Source organism: Vombatus ursinus, unplaced genomic scaffold, assembly GCF_900497805.2.
Source record: "Vombatus ursinus unplaced genomic scaffold, bare-nosed wombat genome assembly UNPS02014814.1, whole genome shotgun sequence".
Classification (NCBI taxonomy): domain Eukaryota; kingdom Metazoa; phylum Chordata; class Mammalia; order Diprotodontia; family Vombatidae; genus Vombatus; species Vombatus ursinus.
This window is the reverse complement of record NW_020954592.1, coordinates 15,088,509-15,107,602: the sequence shown is the minus strand read 5'-3', so window position 1 is coordinate 15,107,602 and position 19,094 is coordinate 15,088,509. Positions and strand designations below refer to the sequence as shown.

Genomic DNA, 19,094 nt, shown 5'->3' with positions numbered 1-19,094 from the left:
AGTGAGATGACCATCTGTGAGGGATGTCCCAAAGGGGAAGCTGGACTAGATGATCAAGAGCCCTCTCCACCCACAGGAGTACGTATGACTCTACATTTCCATCATTGCTGGGAATAGGGACTAGAACTGGACCTGTGATTTCACTGGTGTTGGGAAATCCCTATACCAGCATTCTTAGAGAGTTGCCTGGGCCCCTCAGAAGTTAAATTAATTGCAGGGTCACAAAGCCAGCATATGTCTAAGATTTGGTCCCAGGCTTTGAGGGGGCCTCTCTATCCATGCCATGACATGACCATTTGGGGGAAATTAATTTCTTTTCGTTTCAGACTTATTTTTAGCAGTGTCCATGCTGGTATCCAAATCACCATGAGGGATATCCTACAGTTTAAAAATGTTTCCTAGAAAAGCTTGATGGTAGAAAAGGCGAGATGCAAAAACAAGGGCATGATAAAATAGATGCGTGTATACATATATAATAAAGAACATATATTATACATATATTTGCAAAATAAAACAAATTTGTATTTATTACGTTATTAAAGAATAAAGAAAGGAAAATATGAAAAAGGAAAAGAATTGCAGAGCTTTTATTTTTTGTATTATCAGAGTTCAGCTATTCTGTTTTCAAGTCCAGTCAGATACTTTATGGGAGATTGTAAAAATTACTATTAAAATCACATATCTATAGTTATGCAATCAAAAACAAATACGCATGAGAACATTTTCTACCCAAACAAAATATCATGTTTTCATCTCTAAGTCCTTATTTACATTTAATATAAGAAAGGGATATGATCTGGGAAACTTCAAGAATAATAAAGACCTGTTTTCAGATAAAATACAGAACTTTAAAAAAAATACATCAAAATAATTTGCCAAGAATTTTCTCCAACAAAAAACTTCCTGACACAATTTATTCCAGTCCTGAGAGTTGTTCAATTTGCCACTTGTGAAAATCACATACCATTCTGAAACCAGTTTTATATTTTACAATAGAAAAACCACAGGAAAATATCACTAAAATCATCAGTTTTTAGCAGTTCTTTAGCTTTTTAAAAACAAAACCAAACCATCACCTGGACATTGCACAATTGGCAAAAAACACCATTGAGTAAGTGATGATAAACAGGGGGGCAGACACCCCCAACTCTTCAGTTGCAGGTTAAAGAATTTACAGATTATTAGCTCCTGACTGATTTAAGGCACTCAGTCCATTAAACTGCCACATGATGGTAGCTGCAGGGAGCCTAGAGGACATAGTTCATACACGCCAATTTTCCTTTGACCACAGGAAGTCTGCTCTTTGCGCATCAGTGCACCCAGTCTTTGGGATGGTGTAGGACTTCTAGGATCTCAGCTTCTTTGGAATTCTTTGAAGGTGCATGCATGTATTCCCATCTGTGTAAGGCAAGAACAGAAGATTTGAAACCCCCTCTAAAATCAGGGCAAAATAAAATTCCAACAGAATGAAAAAAATGACCTCAAGATTCATAATTCAGTTCTTCAAATAACTCATGATCTTACCGGTTCCACCAATGCACAACCACTAGCCTTAGCAGTTGTTTTGATGAGTTAGTGTAGCCAAAATAATTCCTCCTCTGATAGTCAACCTTCTGGTGATAAGTCTGCCTGTAATTAACTAAGCTGGTCCTCTGATGATAGACCCACTTTGTACTCAAAGCTTTTGTAGCTTTGTAGGACCTGCCTAAGCTTAACCTTCACCTCCATATGATGATGATGCTTCAAAGTAGAACTTGTGCTCTGAAATGAGGCTTGTGCCTCATTTTATCTCCAGCCCCCTAGCACAATGCTAGTCAAGTAAGAGGTACACAATAAATGTGTGATGATGAATTAGTATTACTTAATGATACCATGTACGCCTGGGTCTATTATTTGGTCCCTGGATTATTAATGCATTCATCTACTGATTATATCAGAGCAAAGACATAAATACCATAGGCTAAGAGTGGACTAACAGTGGCCTTCTTGTTAATCATTAATTCTCTACATATTCCTTATCAAATCTGTCCAAATCTTTATAAAAAATTTCATAAACTTGGAAAATTTCACAGCTAATTGAACATATTTAGGGCTAGAAGAGATCAAGCAGAGAGCAAAAAGAACTGAATTTTAAGAACTCTGCTTATCCAGTCAGGTGTGGTGTTGTATACTTGTAATCTCTGCCACTGAGGCTGAACTCAGGAACAGAGCTTGTAGTTGATAAACAATAATATTAATGTTAATAATGATGGCTAATGTTTATACAGTGCTTATGTGCCACACATTGTGCTAAGCACTTTACAACTATTATATTATTTGATCCTCACAACAATTCTGGGAGGTAGGTGCTATTATAATCTCCTTTTTATGGAAGAGGAAACTAAGGCAAGTGAGGTTAAGTGACTTGCTTGGGGTCATGCAGCTAGTAAGTGTGTCTGAGGTCAGATTTCAATTCAGGTCTTCCTGACTCCAGGCCCCTACATTACCCAGACTAAGTCGACTGGGTTCTGTACTAAGCCTAGCATCAATATGGTGATCTCTGGGGGTTGGGGTAAGGTAGGGTTCCCTAAGGAAGAGTGAACAGGCCAAGGTCAAAGCTCCTATGCTTAGGGGATCTGATGTGTCAGTAACTCATAGAGATAAGGAGTCCCAGTCTTTAAGAACAAACAAAAAACAGAAAAAACACTGCCTCTCCTTTTTGTTACTAATAGGAGTGACATCATAAAAATGCAATTGAAAACTGAATTGGCTACAGCAGGGCATTATCACACAAGCCAACAAAACAATTATTAGGTAGTTGAAGCTATCTTTCATTCAACTTTCAAAAAAACACAGAAACAGACTACTAGGGAGTGAACACCTGGCAAAGCCAAAAATCAAGAAAGTCACTGTAGATTCAATGATATTGTCTACTTCACCTGGAGCTGCTCACTTCCAAATAGTCAAGGACAGTCAAGGTAACTGGGTCCCTCTCCTCACAATAGTAAATGGCTGCTCAATTCAAGAAACATTTCATAATTGTTGGTTTGGAGTCAGGCCCCATGCTAGATGCTGAGGTTTACTAGGAAAAAAACCTAAACAATGGCCTTCCCCTCAAAAGAGCTGACGTTCTTATATTGGAGAGGTGACACATACACAGAAAATAAAGTTCCAAATGTAAATTGGACTATGTAAAGTACTTCCTAAGGCTAGGGGCAGGAGAAGTTTACAATGCTGGTTCTTTACACTTTTCATAGCCTTTGAAGAGTTGGAAATTTTGTAAGAGAAAGTTGAGGGTAGGTGCTATCCAGGCAAGGGGGGCACCCTGGGTGAAAGCTGGAATTCCATGGAAAGCAGGCCAATTTGGCTCTAACCAGACAAAAACCAAACTTGCCCCTCTCTCCTCCTTCATTATTTCACTTCTTTGCTTGATTCTCATCTTTCTACATATTCTTGGGGCCAAATATACTCATTCTACAGCATCCGTGGGGCCAAGTATGCTCAAATAGGGAAATATGAGGCTTTAATTTTAGTTCACTTAAGGAAAAGGGATAACTGGGGGATAACAGCTATGTCAAATTATCTCTTTACCTGGCAGTCAGGGGCAAAGACATAAGAATGCTTTCAATCCTAGATCCTGGAGTGAAGAGTCCAAATTTTGTGCCTCTATCATACAGCAGGTTAAATTCCACATACCTGTCACAACAGAGAAATGTAGGGGGAAAAAGTTAGCTGAAGAAACTCTTCTCTAAGGTTAGGTCATGGTGAGGAAATGGTTAACAACAGAACAGTTTGGTCCTTCTTGGACAACTGGCAGCCACAGAGAGATCACCAGCTGGAGGTCCCGATGAGTTTTTAGCATCTGGACAGGAATGGATAAATAGGGTATTCTACCCACTGAACAAAAGGAGATAGATGCTGTTATGACACACAGCAGTTGTAAGACAAGAAGGTTATGTTTTCCAATAGATACACTGAATAGACTGACTTCACAGCTGTAAAAAAGGAATGACTGTTCAATCTGAGAACAGTGCTGCTCTCTCCCCTCCAGATCCCAACCCCCTATTGTGATTCTTCAAGGCAAGCTCTTCTCACAGATCATAATTCCAGGCGCCATGTTAAATGCTTTATGAATATTATCTCATTTGATTCTCACAACAACCTTGGAAGGTAGGTGCTTTTAAGATCCCCATTTTACAGTTGAGGAAACTGAGGCAAACAGAGGTTAAGAGACTTGCTCAGAGTCACACAACTAGGAAGCACATGAGTCTGAATTAGAACTCAAATCTTCCTGACCCCAGGCCCAGTGTTCTATCTACTGTACCACCAAGCTGTCTCATCTAGAGGGGCTGGTCTTGGCATGGGGAAGTGAAGGAGGAGACAGGGAGGGATGATGTCAGAAGGCGCTCTCAGCGAATGTCCTCCATGCTCTGTGGGAAGCTTGAGATGTTGTCCTCAGCTGGTATGACCTAGCTGGTCTCTAAAGGTTCTTCTGACTCTAAAATTCTATCATTCCTAACAAAATTTGTCCACTGTCATTGTTCAGTTGTTTCATTTGTGTCCAACTCTCCATGACTCCATTTGGGGTTTTCTTGGAACTTCTTTCTTGGATTTTCAAAATCCACTAGGCAGGCAAAAAAAAAAAAAATCCAACAACCCATAAAACATTTAATTTGATCTAATCACATCACAAAGGTAAGCCCATTACGAAAAATGGAATTCTTCATTCACAAGTTTTTTATATTATGACTGAAAATAACATAAAATAAATTTATGAGGACCAGCTGGGAGAAAGATCTGAGTTCTGGTCCTGCCTTTGATACATAATAGCCGTGTGACCATAGGTAAGTCACTTAACCATCAACCACTCAGTGTCCCAGGCACTCTAAACTGTAAGTCTTACAACTTCTAAGCCTATTAAGTTACAGACAAGTTGTCAATCTGTAGTGATGAAGGCAGTTTCCACACTGAAAGTTCTATACAGTGATGAGATAACACACAGGTCAAAACATATACATATATTTGCAAGTATCTAGAACATAGCTAGGTAGTGCGATGGATAGAGGTTCAAATCTGGCCTCAGACACTTGATAACTGTGGGACCATACTCAAGTCATTTAATCCTGTTTGCCTCAGTTTCCTCATCTGTAAAATGAGGTGGAAAAGTCAACAGCAAACCACTCCAGTATCTTTACCAAGAAAACCCCAAATGGGGTCATGAGAGTCAGACTTGATTGAAAACAACTGAACAAGAACACACTGAGAATTTCATGTGGGTTGACACTGATATGCATAATGACTTTACAAGCAAAACCTCAATCATTTATCAAATGACAGTAAGAAGCCTCTGACTGAACTGCCTGGTGGTGGTACTCTTATTTTTGGATCATATTTCTATCACAAGTTAAGACCAGAAAAAATGACTATTCATGTCATCATTAGTTGCTTCTGCCTTTCCCTCTATGTAAGTGGGTTATTTTTTTTTCCAGCCTCACCTCCCTCTCCGAAGCTGCTGCCACTGTTTCTCCTGAGGTGTGAATGGATCATTACAGTGTTTTTTCACCAAGGGAATGTAAGAAGGTACAACAGCACGGGCACAGCTTTGGACAAAATGAAATACATCTTCCTTGGATGGGGAGTCAAGATCGTCAAAGAATATACCCCCAATTCCCCTTCTCTCTCCTCGATGCTTTATAACAAAGTAGTCATCACACCTGAAAAGAAAAACAGAGAAGTCAGAAGGAATCAAATACATTCCAAAGAGGAAAGCAGTAAAATGAATATGCAAGTTTCAGTGTTAAAAACTGACCTCAGCCAAATCTATCCCCTTTGCTCAGAATGAAGACAGAATAAGAGATCTTTGCCAACATACAAACACACAATCCACCATCTCATACACAGAACATTTTTCCGGCATGATAGATACTTTAGTTATTTTGTCTAGGAAGTAACCATGAAAATCAGCACAGTCCATGACATATTGTAAATTATGCTTTGAGAAAAGTCTCCTAATACCAATGTAAATAGTATGTTGTTGTTGAGTAGGTTTTTAGTTGTGTTCAACTCTTTGTGACCAATTTGGGGATTTCTTGGCAAAGACAATGGAGTGGTTTGCCATTTACTTCTCCAGCTCATTTTACAGATGAGGAAACTGAGGCAGAGTTAAGTGACTTGCTTAAGGTCACACAGATAGTAGGTGTCTGAGGATGGATTTGAACTCATGAAGAGAAGTCTTCCTGATTCCAAACCCAATGCTCTATCCTCTGTGCCTCCAGGTCTGACACTCTATCTACTGTGACATCTAGCTACCCTATGTAAATAGTAACACCACCATTAATGCTGGTTCCTTAAGTCACTGATTTCCATGCCATTATTAACTGTGAAAAAGGACTAGGGACACAGTGGAATTTTAATATAATAATAATGATGATGATAACTAAGAATAATAACTAACACATAGTACTTACTACATGTGCTTTTACAACCCTGGGCAAATCACTTAATCCTGTTTGCCTCAGTTTCCTCATCCGTAAAATGAACTAGAGAAGGAAATGGCAAGCCACTCCAGTATCTTTGCCAAGAAAACCCCAAATGGGTTAATGAATAGTCATAACTGAAAATGACTGAACAACAACAACAAAATCTCATCCTTAAAACAATCCTAGGAGGTAAGCGTTATTATTATCTCCATTGTACAGGTGAGGAAACTGAGGCAAAAGACTTGACTAGGGTCACCCAATGCCTGAGCCTGAATCTGAACTCAAGTCTTTGTGACTCTAGCTCCACAACTCTATCTATTGCACCAGTTAGCTGCCCTGAATAAATAAGCATTTCAGTAGGTGAAAAACTCTTAACACTTATTTATAAACAATCTGTTAAATAATCTATATTCTCCAGAACCTTTTTCCTCTATATATGTCTATTTTAGAGTCAGAGGTTCTTAAGAAGAAACTATATTCTTTAAATTTTTTTTTCCCCACAATTACATGTTAAAACAATTTTTTTCATATTTGGGTTTTTTTTAAGTTTTGAATTCCAAATTCTATCCTTCCCTTCCTCCCTACCCCCCTTCTTAAGATGGTAAAGAATAAGATATAGGTTACACATATGCAATTATATAAAACATTTCCATATTAGTCATTTTGTACAAGAACACTTGAATAAAAGAAAAAAGAATGAAAGTAAGTGAAAAATAGCATGCTTCAGTCTGTGTTAAGTCAATATTAATTCTTTCTCTGGAGAAAGGTAGTATCCTTCATCATCAGTCCTTTGAGATTGTCTTGGATCATTGTATTGCTTAGAATAGCTAAGTCATTCACAGTTCTTCATTGAATAATATTGCTCTTACTGTGTACAACATTCTCTTGGTTCTCTTCACTTCACTCTATCAGTTCATGTAAGTCTTTCCAGGTTTTTCCGAAATCATTCTGCTAGTCATTTCTTATAGCACAATAATATTACAATCATATACCACAGTTTGTTTAGCCATTCCCCAATTGATGGCTATTCCTTTAATTTCTAATTCTTAACCACCACAAAAAGAGTTGCTATACTTCTCCCCACTACCCCACTCCCCCACCACTTTGGCTGCAGCCTTCGCCATGTGGCTTTGCTGTTGCCGCTGCCACCCCTGGGAGCAAATTCTCCCTCTCCCTCCCCATCCCCAGGCCAGTAGCTGATATAAAGATGAATAGCTCAGAGAAGGTATCATAGATCTCATGGTCCGTGGGCTTCTTGGCAATGATTTCTTCTATGAGATGGATGAAGGCTGTATCCAAGACAAGTTCAACCTCACACAATGATTGTTTTGATAATTATCACTTTATTAAATACAGTTTGAGATCTGATATGGCTAGACTGCTTTCCTTCACATTTTTTTCCCATTGATTCCCTTAATATCCTTGACCTTTTGTTCTTCCAGATGAATTTTATTATTTTTTCTAGCTCTATAAAATTATTTTTTTGATAGTTTGATTGGTATGGCACTGAATAGATAATTTAGGTAGAACTGTCATTTTTATCATATTGGCTCGGCCTACTCATGAGCAATTAATATTTTTCCAGTTGTTTAGATCTGATTTTATTTGTGTGAAAAGTGTTTTATAGTTGTGTTCACATAGTTCTGGGTTTGTCTTGGCAGCTAGACTCCCAAGTATTTTATATTGTTTATAGTTATTTTAAGTGGAATTTCTCTCTCTTGCTGCTGGGCTTTGTTGGTCAAATAAAGAAATGCTGATGATTTATGTGGGTTTATCTTATATCCTGCAACTTTGCTAAAGTTGTTAATAATTTCAAGGAGTTTTTTAGTTGATTCTCTTGGATCCTCTAAGTACAATATATCATCTGCAAATGACAGTTTTGAGAAAATATTCTTTTTAAAGTTTTATGACGTACTTTATATATTATTATTCTTTATACACACACACACACACACACACACACATATAATGGCCTCTTAGTAGAAAAGCCGCAAAAACTCCCAGCAAGGAAATTTAAAAAGAAATCTCTAAAGTTTAACTTAGCCAATCACTCAGGAGAGCAATTTGGAACTATGCCCAAAGGGTTATAAAACTATGCATATCCTTTGATCCAACAATACCACTACTAAGTCTTTATCCCAAAGACATCCCAAAAAAAGGGAAAAGCACCTATTTGTACAAAAATACTTACAGTAGCGTTTTTATGGTGGCTAAGAATTGGAAATTAAAGGGATGCCCATCAGTTGGAGAATGGCTAAACAAGCTGTGGTATATGATTGTAATGGAATATTATCATGCTGTAAGAAATGACAAGCAGGATGATTTCAGAAAAACCTGGAAAGACAGAACCAAGACACTACTGTACACAGTAATAGCAATGCTGTTCAATGAAGAACTGTGAATGACTTAGCAGTTCTCAGCAATACAATGATCAACAAAAATTCCAAAGCACTAATGATAAAGCATACTACTATCCATCTCCAGAGAAAGAACTGCTATTGACTGAATATAGACTGAAGCATACTATTTTTTACTTTCTTTCTTTTTTTTCTTTTATTTGAGTCTTCTTGTACAAAATGACCAATATGGAAATGTTTTACATGTATAACCTATATCTGATTCCATCTCAGGGAGGGAGGAAAAGAGGGAGGGATAGAATTTGGAATTCAAAACTTTAAATAAAAGAGTTAAAAAATTGGGAAAAAAAGTTTAACTCAGAAAATGAAATGAATAGAAATAGGAATTCACAATAAATACAAAATGATAATTGTTCATGATCATTTTCACTTATACTACATTATATTTTCTCTCTTTTACTTGCATATATTGAGTTATGGTAAAGAAAGAACATCTTAAGCCAGATTACAAAGAAACTTTAAGACTTAGTTATGTGATTTCAAAGTCTCTCCAAAAAAAGTGTTTGAAAAAGACAAAAAGATGTTAAAACCAACTATTTTAATATTAATTACAAATTTTTCCTTCTACATGGTAATCTTCCTTGTTTACCTCTTACAGATAAAAGTTCCTTCACTAACAGTTGCCTATTCTAGTTAATGGAATTTTTTTAAACGCCCTAGAAGCTCTCTTCCTAGAAGATATAATGGCCAGTTTGTAGAAGATAAGAAACAGATTAACATACACATGTATATCTTACTTAGGGGGAACCACTATTTTCAGTATTAAAGGATGAAAAATTTCACAATCTTTCTTTTCTGAGGTGAGACTTCATGTCCTCACACAATCAACACACCATTCTCGGTATCAAAAGCAAAGCAAAAAACAACAAAAAACCCACCCCTTTCTGTTCTCATCACTGAAGAGCACTAATCTGTTCCAACTTCATTGTAGTTTCCAAATATCCTCTGGCAAATACCCCATTTGACATCCAACTACATTTCAGAGGCTTCTTCATAATTTTAATAGTGTTTCCTTCCCTTTCCACTCTATAGCTAATATTCCTAACTTTCAAACCATCTCCAGGTTCCAAATCTTCTGTCTCATTGTGATCTCACTTCCTCTATTACTGTTAAATTCTATTTTTTTCCCCTTTCTTTAGTCAAAAAGAACGTTTAGAAAAAGCATTTAAAAGTTTGGAAGAAAATGGATTTAGACCTGCATCACACACCATATGCCACAATAAATTCCAATTACAGGTCCAAACACACTCTCACAGTCATAAATAACAAAAAAAAATGAAGAATTCAAAGAAACATTAAAAGACTTATGTGAAGGAATGTAGAATGAAGGAGAATAAAAAGTTTATATCTACATATATTATTATAACAATAATAGCTAGCATTTATGTAGCACTTTAAGGCTTGCAAAGCACTTTATAAATATTATCTCATTTTACTCTCAAAGCAAACATGAGAGGTAGTAGGTAAGTGCTATTATTATCCCCATTTTACAAATGAGGAAACTAAGTCTAATGGAGGTTAAGTGATTTGCCCAAGATCAAACAAAGTTAGAAAGGGTATAAGGTGGGATTTGAACTCTTTTGCTGATTCCAAGTTCAACACTCTAGCTACTGTACTACCTAGCTGCCTCCTGATATAATCACTGTAACTATGCAAATGAAGCTATAATAAAATTTAGATCAAATAGAATAGGCAAAATTGGTACTAACTTGTTAAAGTCCATAAATCTGTTATTTTTTAAAAAAAACTATAGAAGTATATGGTGTGAGTACTATTAATTGCAATCACTCACACTGTTTTACATACATTAACAGTTTTCAGAGAATATTGTGTGGAGGTTGTGAACTTATTTGTGTTTATCTGTTATATCTCAAACAACAAAACTTACCAATTAAAAAAAAATCTCTATTCCCACGAGATTAAAATCTTATTCTAAATTACTTGCAACAGAAAAGAGATTTCTCTAATATTAAATCGATTCTTTAGTGAATTACTTACTAAAATGAATGGTTTTAAATCCCCACTGTTATAACATTTAGAAGTAAGAAAAAGTGTCAGTCTACCTGAAGCTGAAGAGATGCCCTGAAAGCATGGGAGGTATTATGACCCCAAAGAGGTTCTCAATGTTTCCACCTACCATTTTTTAAACTTAGGGTAGAGGCTTGGATCATGCTGGTCACAAGCATCCTTTAAGGTTTTATGGAAGTGTACAGCATCCTCTTGGTTTAAATAAGTTGGAGTAAGATCACATCCACCACCAAACCACCATTGCTTGTTACCTACCAAATAAAAGACACAATCTATCATAAAAAGCACACTACCAAGTTAGCCATGAAATACATAATCAATCAACAAGAATTTTATTAAGCACTTACTATGTTCCAGGCACTAGGTGGTGGGGATTTAAATACAAAAGTAAAATATGTAGTCCCTGATCTCAAGGAGCTTATATTACAATGCATGATAATTGTAAAAAAATAGATGGAACCAGCAATATTTCACATAGAAAAGACTTGAAAACTCTAAGGTCAACTCTGAAGGTGAGTAATGCCAATGGCAGTTTGCAAGTGTAGGTATCAGAAAAGGAAAATAAAAAAAAAAAAGGAAGATGATGACAAAGGGAGAGTAAAATGAAAAAAAAAACAAAAGAAAGGCATGAGAATGGTTAATGTGGGAAATATGGAGGTGGGAATTTTAACAGTATAATTCAAATAATTCTTAAGCCAAGAATGTATGGTATATCTCAAAACCAGAACATAAACAAATCATCAAGGAACCCAACACCTTTAATTTGTGCAGACACACACCATTCTACTAAAAATTTTGAGAAAAGATTGAAATATCATTAGTAATAGATAGTATAAGACCCAAAGGCAACTACTTAATGTGATTCATAATCTGTTCCAGTTATCAACCTGAAAAAGGTTGAACAAATCCAAATGTTATTAACCTGTGGTATGACAAATTTACCCTGTGCTATAAATGACATACAGATAGCACTTGGGAAGGGAGACACTACACTAGATATCACAGAAGGCAGACCATCAGATGATTAATTCTCTAGACCACAGAAACTCAAATGTCTGCTGAGGCATAAGAGGACCCAAATACGCATTGATAAGAAAAGCACCCACATTGCAGAACTCACAGATCTCTGAAATAATAAAATAGGTAAAAAGAGGTAACTAATCAGCCATATGTTCCATCTTCTCAGAAAAAGTTCTTGATTTCACATTAGCAGAGTATAAAAACATTTCCTTCAAATACTCATATAACTTTTATTGTTTCAAAATGGAATGTATTATCTTTTCTGTGGACTTGTCAAAACATCCATTCCATCTAGGAAAATCTCACTCTCTTTGTCTTTCTGCTTCACTCAAATCATAAGGAAATCAAGCCATCATTCCTCATGATGTCATTGGTCCTCTCTGAAAAGACGAACAAAAACAATCTAGGAAAGCCAGAGAGATTAAATAGCTAGTTTCATGGTTCAATCAAGTATCTCAAAGTCTCTCCTCTCTCTCTCAGTTTTCATCCTTAGGACACTATCCACATCTGCCAAGGAACAGTTTCATAAGAAATATGAAAAATCTAAATCACTTTGGGTATTATTTCTTCTTGTTCCCAAATGACATGAACTCTTTATGTTTACAAGTATGCCTTTTACAGTATAAAGGTTTCCAAAGACCCCAGGGAGTCTTACCATCGGCGTCTTCTATTTCAAAATATCTATAGTTGAAATGAAAGGTGGGCGCATGAGGATTCTTGGGGTGGATGACAGAGCTCACTCCCATAGCAGAAAAGGCCAACTGACCTACAGAGTAATAATAAAGGGCATTCAATAAAAATAAAACCACTATCTAAAACAACGAAATTAACTATTTTTTGAGTAAAATTTCCAACTGGTTTTTGAATTTGCACTTTAAAACTTAATTTGCTGGTTATTATGATTATTTAACCTTAGTAGTTAGCATTTATACACAGAACTTTTAAGTCTGCACAGCACTTTACAAATATTATCTCATTTGATCCTCACAAAAACCTCAGAAAGTAAGTGCTTTTATTATCCCCATTTCATTGACAAGGAAATGGATTAAGTCAGTTGCCCAGGCAAGTAAATGTCTGAGCTAATAAATTCTGAAACTGGATTGATTTGAACTTATTACTTTCTGACTCCAAGTCCAATTTTCCATCCACTGAACCACCTACCCGCCTTATTTTATACATATTTCAATACTGATAAAGTGATAGTAAATGTGCCAATCATTATCAGTAATGCAATAAGTATTATCCTCCTTTCAGAGATGAGGAAAAGGAGGCCTTATAGAAGTCAAGAGACTGGTTTGAGGTCACATAACCAGCAAGCTGGGATATGAAACCATGCCTCCAAGTCCAACATCTTTTCCAGATAATGCATGGTACCACATCACTGGGCAGCTAGGTGGCACAGTGAATAGAGGGCCCAGCCTGAAGTCAGGAAGACTATCTTTATGAGTTCAAATCTGGTCTCAGACACTTACTAGCTATATGACCCTGGACAAGTCACTTAATCCTGTTTGCCTCAGTTTCCTCATCTGTAAAATGAGCTAGAGAAGGAAATGGCAAAACCACTCCAGTATCTTTGCTAAGAAAACCCCAAATGGAGTCATGAAGAGTTGGACATGACTAAACAACAAAAACCAGATTACTATTATGCTCATCAAATGCATGTGTCCAAATGGCCATTTCCAACAACTATAAAGCTTCGTTTTATAAATAAAATATGTAAGAAAAATTGACAGGTACAATCAAATACATTTTAAAATTATTTGACTTACCATTTTTGGTCTTGAGGACCTTTCCTCTGCTTCTCATTTGTTTTGTTGCTTCCTCAGAAAGAGTCCCATGAACTACAGAAACACTGACTCCAGCTTTTTCAAAGACATGACCATCTTGTAGCACACAGCTGATACCACCTCCTCCTGAAAGAAAACAAAGAAACGAAAACCACACATATAAAAACGCAGGAAAAAAGTTTAAACCTAAAACACAAGAATTAAAAATACTTTTCATCCACCTAAGCTATTCAGATTTATAATGTTAATTGAAAACAATGGAAAAGTTACAGGCCCCTTCCACATATACAAACTATGACAGGGGTAACAGTAAGTGCATTATTTTATAGGTTTAGTTAGTTTTTGTAGTTTTGCAGTTAGTAATTGTAGGTTTGGTTAGTTTAGGTTTTCTGAACCTCAATTTTTTCACCTGTAAAAAAGGAGATATTTGCATCATTTATTTTACAAGACAGTTATGACACTCAAATGAGGTAACAGTATATGTAAAGTGCTACATAAATGTAAGTTATCATTATTATCATTATTATTTCTACATTCTTATACTGTCATCACATGCTATTAATACTAGATTACCATTAGCCTACTATTGAAACAATATAGAATTAACAGCCTGCTATTAGCTAGTAGCCTACTACTGAAACAATGTAAGCTACTACCAGAATAATTTGTCAGAAAAGAAAAACAGGAGCAAAAAGATTTTTGAAAATCAAACTTTTGACAATCTATCAAGCTATTTCATTTATGAGAACTGTTAAGGACCTCAAAACCCTATTTTTTTTAAAGTCACTCATATTTGTGTACACACGTCAAAAAGTTTTAGTTCAAGTCACCAACACCACTTTAGAAACCACAGTAAATTCACGAAACTCCTTTGATTTGTCTGCCTTGTTTATTCACTCAAAAATGTGCTACGGGTGAAAATTATAATACCTAATTGCATTTCATTAAACAAGCAGTCTGAGAAACAAACAGATCTAAAATGATACACAGGCATTCAGAACGACCATTCCTCACAGAGATAAAAGTGCAACCTCTAAGATGTTAAGGTCTCACTATGAGGGTCAGAAGAATATGACAATAGCAAGGATTTGTAGCAATGCCAGTAGGGGCATCTTCACAGCAGAAAAATTAAGGTGGATATTTGCAAACCGCTCTCAAGGTTGTTTAAAAAAAAAAAAAAAACCTCTTGTTTTAATAAAAGGAGAAGAAAAAGGTGGGAGGAGCAGAGTTCAGTCGCACCTCCGGAAGAGCTCTGACACCCCGCACGTAGGAACTCGCTTGCTGCCTCCACCCACAAAACAGGGGCCAATATTTTGCTGACTCATGCAAAATGCACCCTTGGTTCTGTCAGTCAGTCAGTAAATAAGCATTAAGTGCCTATTACGTGCCAGGCACTGTGAGCCACTGATATTTGTGAACCTTGGATGAATTCGTAGGGAATCAGAAGTCATTATAACTTCTGACAAGGGCTTTTCACGCGGTCTCCCTTCCGTCCATCTTAGCCCCAGTCCCTGTCCCCAAGTGCTCACCTTCCTTCCTCTCCCAGCGATCCACGGAGAAGCTGGCGCCCCCGTCCAGCTGCGCCAGCGCTCGGCACACCTGCGCCTGGGTCTCCATGATCAGCAGCTCCATCTGGGTCTTCATGTCCCCCGTCCGGGCCCGCAGCTCGGACAGGGCAGTCACGGGCTGGGCCATGAAGGAGCTGCAGCGCAGGGCCAGCTCGTCCGCTCTGCCCAGAACGCCGGAGGCGCCCTCCGTTCTGGGCACCATCTCGGCCCGCGCCAGGTGCTGGAGAGAGGCTGCGGCCACCCCCGCCAGCCCCGCCGCCAGCCCTGCCACCAGCCAAGGGGCTCTCCTCGCTCCGCCCCCGCCGCCGACCCCGGCTCCTGCAGTGCCGGGGCCGTAGCCCAGCCCCCGAGTGCGGCCGGAGCCAGCCCCTCCGAGGGGAGTCAGGCAGAAGCGTCCAGCCATGGGGCCTGGGGGCCAGGCGCGCGGCCGCGGGCTGCCGCACCCCAGCGCCATGCTCCAGAAGCGGCTCCCGCCCAGCCTTCCTAGGGACCAGGCCATGTTCCCCCAAAGTGCCGAACCCCGCCAGCCGCCCAGGTGCAGAGGAGCGAGGGAAAGAAAAGAGAAACCTGCATCCAGGGCGGAGGCCACGTGAAGGGGCGGGGCGAGGGGGATGCTGGGATCTGTAGTCCGGCCGCCCCTAGAGCTCTTCTGGCCTCCAGGGACCAACTGATAAGGAATCGGCTCCCCCTCTGCAGGGAGATAAAGACGCGGAGTGCAGGCAGGACAGCGAGGAGGCGGGGGTCCAGAGACTGGCCTTCCAGATAGCCCTCCGCCAAAGGGAGGCCGCTTAATCATCCTCTAGCTGCTGGGGGAGGAAGGTCCGATTGAAAAGCATCGTCGCTTGTTAGGGCTGGACGAGAACTCAGTCTTTGGGTCCAACGCCCTCATTTTATGGATGAAAAAACTGAGTCCCGAAGAAAAAAGTGACTTGTATGATGATAATAATAAATCAACAATAGCAACAACAATAATAATAAAAACTGAATCTGGAAAAATGACTTGAATAATGATGATGATGATAATGAGTCCCGAAAAGAAAAGTGACTTGTAGAAGAAAAAGAATTAGCATTTAATATAGCCTTTTAAGATTTGCGAAGTACTGTAAATATATCATCTTATTTGATCCTCACAGCAAAGGTAGGTAAATAACATTATACTACAACTTTAACAAAAAGACATAAATAGTAATATACATAATGCACATAGAAAGCCAGACCACATTCTCACAGCAATGTACTCAATAAAAAGTGGCTACACACTTATAGGAACCTTTCAGGCAAACTCATGAGAGGAAAACTCATTTGCTTCAGTAAGTCACAACTCTGGGCTTCAGGCTTCAAGGTTATTGGTCCATTCAGGAATATCAATAACACACTAAGCACATTCTTCAGTTAGGGAAATTTCTTCTCTACTTGGACATAACATTTACAAACTCTGTCTTTTTTTTTTTTTTTTTGGTGAGGCAATTGGGATTAAGTGACTTGCCCAGGGTCACACAGCTAGTGAGTGTTATGTGTCTGAGGCTGGATTTGAACTCAGGTTCTCCTGACTCTAGAGCCGGTGCTCTATCCACTGTGCCACCTAGCTGCCCCCTACAAAATCATCACCCTTAAAAAAAAGCATGCAGAAGGTGTTAGCCCTTAATGTGAATGGAAGTTCTCTTTTAGATAGTAGAGTTCAAAGCTCATCACACTGAGTATCTCTGAGTTATACAAACCACTCCAGTCATTTATTTCAGAAGTACATGGTCCAATTATTATTATTATTATTATTTTTAGTGAGGCAATTGGGGCTAAGTGACTTGCCCAGGGTCACACAGCTAGTAAGTGTCATGTATCTGAGGTTGGATTTGAACTCAGGTCCTCCTGACTCCAAGGCCAGAGCTCTATCTACTGTGCCACCTAGCTGCCCCAACATGGTCCAATTATAAAGGAGCTCATGGCAACCCAGTTAAAGTGACCTCCCTAAGTCAGCTACTGGGATTTTAAAACACTGCAAAGTCCCTTCTACTTTTCTTTTGAGCCAGAGTGGGCAGCAGGGACTAACAGAGAAACTTCATCTTTCTTTATCTAAATCTAGGGGACCCTGAAGATTAATAGCTGTCCTTGGAGCTCTTTGCTAGTGAAGTCAATATTCTCTGATAAATCAAGAAGCAGCTGACTGCTTCTAACTTATGTACTTCTGACAGTGCTTGTCTGTTGGATTTACTGCATGTCCCATTTTCTATAATCTAGGCCAGATTGGCAACCCTCCAACTTCTTCCTTTGTCCCTACCTTTGCACCAACAGTCCCACAGGTCCGGAATGTACTGTTTCCTTAATTCTACTTCATAAAGGTGCAGTTCATGTCTTCCTTTAAGATTCAGCTCATGCACCATCTTCTGCATGAATCTTTCAGGATTCTCTCAAATGTTAGTGTTCTGCTTCCCAAATTACCTTGTATTTAACTACTTTACATACATTTGGATTTATGAGCTTAATATGCTGTATATATTTTATATGTGTTTACTGTCTCCTTTAGAATATAACTCATTGTGAATAGGAATTATTAAAAAATTCTTCATATTTGTATTCCCATAGTTGGTGCTTAATACATACTTGTTGATTGTTTGATGCTTGTGCACAGAATATCAAATACAAAGTAATTTGGGAAATCAGGAAACTGAAGGTCAGAGATGCTAAGTGACTTGATCGAGGCCACAGAGGCAGTAAGTGGCAGATGCAAGATTAGAACTCCAAATTTAGCAGTTCCAAGTACAGTGCACTTTCTACTGAACCATAATGAAGAGGAAGAGAGCAGCGCTAACCACTTTGGGGATCAGCAAAGCCTACTCTTATGGGGCTTGGTGAGAGAAGAGTATGTAAATAGTAAAATGCAATATCAAGACCAGTTCCTATTACTTATTTTTCTTGTTTGACAGGTGGAGTGCCAGAGGTAGTGTAAAATAAAACATGGGCCAAGCTAACCATTGGAGGCTAAGGCTTTAATTTGTCTAGGACAACATTTAGCCATTTCTACAGTGGAGGGAACTTAATAAATGCTACGTAAACATGTTCTAAGTAAACCTGTCTGTGTTTTGACAGTTAGAATTTAACTGCATATAACTAACTGGCCGAAGAGATGAGTAAATTATCCTTTGGAGGGTAAAAAAATACTGATATTTAGAGGCAGATTAACTTCCCCAAGGTACTCTATATGTATATAAGACAGCTGCTAGGCCTCCTTCTCTGGGTGGGTGTGACAGAAAATATGGGGAAGTCTGGTTGAGGCCCTTTTAGATGAGATTCAGTAATATCTGCTATGGTCAGATAAGCCCATAGCCCCAAACCGCAGCAATCCCTCTCTCCACCCTTACTCCCTCCTCGTCAACCACCAACCTTACTTCCAGCCTCGTTTTTGCAGCTACAGGCACGAGAACAAGCAAAGTCTGTTGGAGATACCTCTTGGTAACTTCTGTGGTAGCCCTGGCCTACTCAGCAGCCACAGCTACCTGAGACCAGATCAAAGTTCTTGCCCCCACAAATCCTTGGCATTGCCAAGTGGTTCAACATCAGAAACCAATATGGTTTTGTTAATGGAAATGATATTAAAGAAGATACATTGCCATCTGTTTCGTTTCTAGATCTCTGGAACCAGAGGGCCTTTCTGTCTGATTTGCAGCTGAAACCTTCCGTCTGTATTGTCTCCTTCATTAGAGTGTGGCTTCCTTGAGAGCAACGGCTGTCTTGATTTTCTGTCTGTATCCTCATCTTCCCACAGTGCTTTGCACATAATAATCACTTAATAAATGTTCTTCCTCCCTCCTTCCCTCCCTC

General features: G+C 38.5%; 1 protein-coding gene across 1 annotated transcript; it reads right to left on the bottom strand.

Moving 5' to 3' along the window:
- Nucleotides 1–564: 564 nt before the first annotated feature.
- CPOX (coproporphyrinogen oxidase) lies at nt 565–15,849 on the bottom strand. Its single transcript, XM_027835448.1, has 7 exons — nt 15,240–15,849; nt 13,693–13,836; nt 12,579–12,689; nt 11,013–11,154; nt 5,475–5,693; nt 3,571–3,675; nt 565–1,398 (listed from the first exon to the last, which is right to left on the bottom strand). Exons 1-7 carry the CDS (start codon nt 15,775–15,777, stop codon nt 1,311–1,313), a joined length of 1,347 nt encoding a protein of 448 aa, XP_027691249.1. The 5' UTR covers nt 15,778–15,849; the 3' UTR covers nt 565–1,310.
- Nucleotides 15,850–19,094: the final 3,245 nt, after the last annotated feature.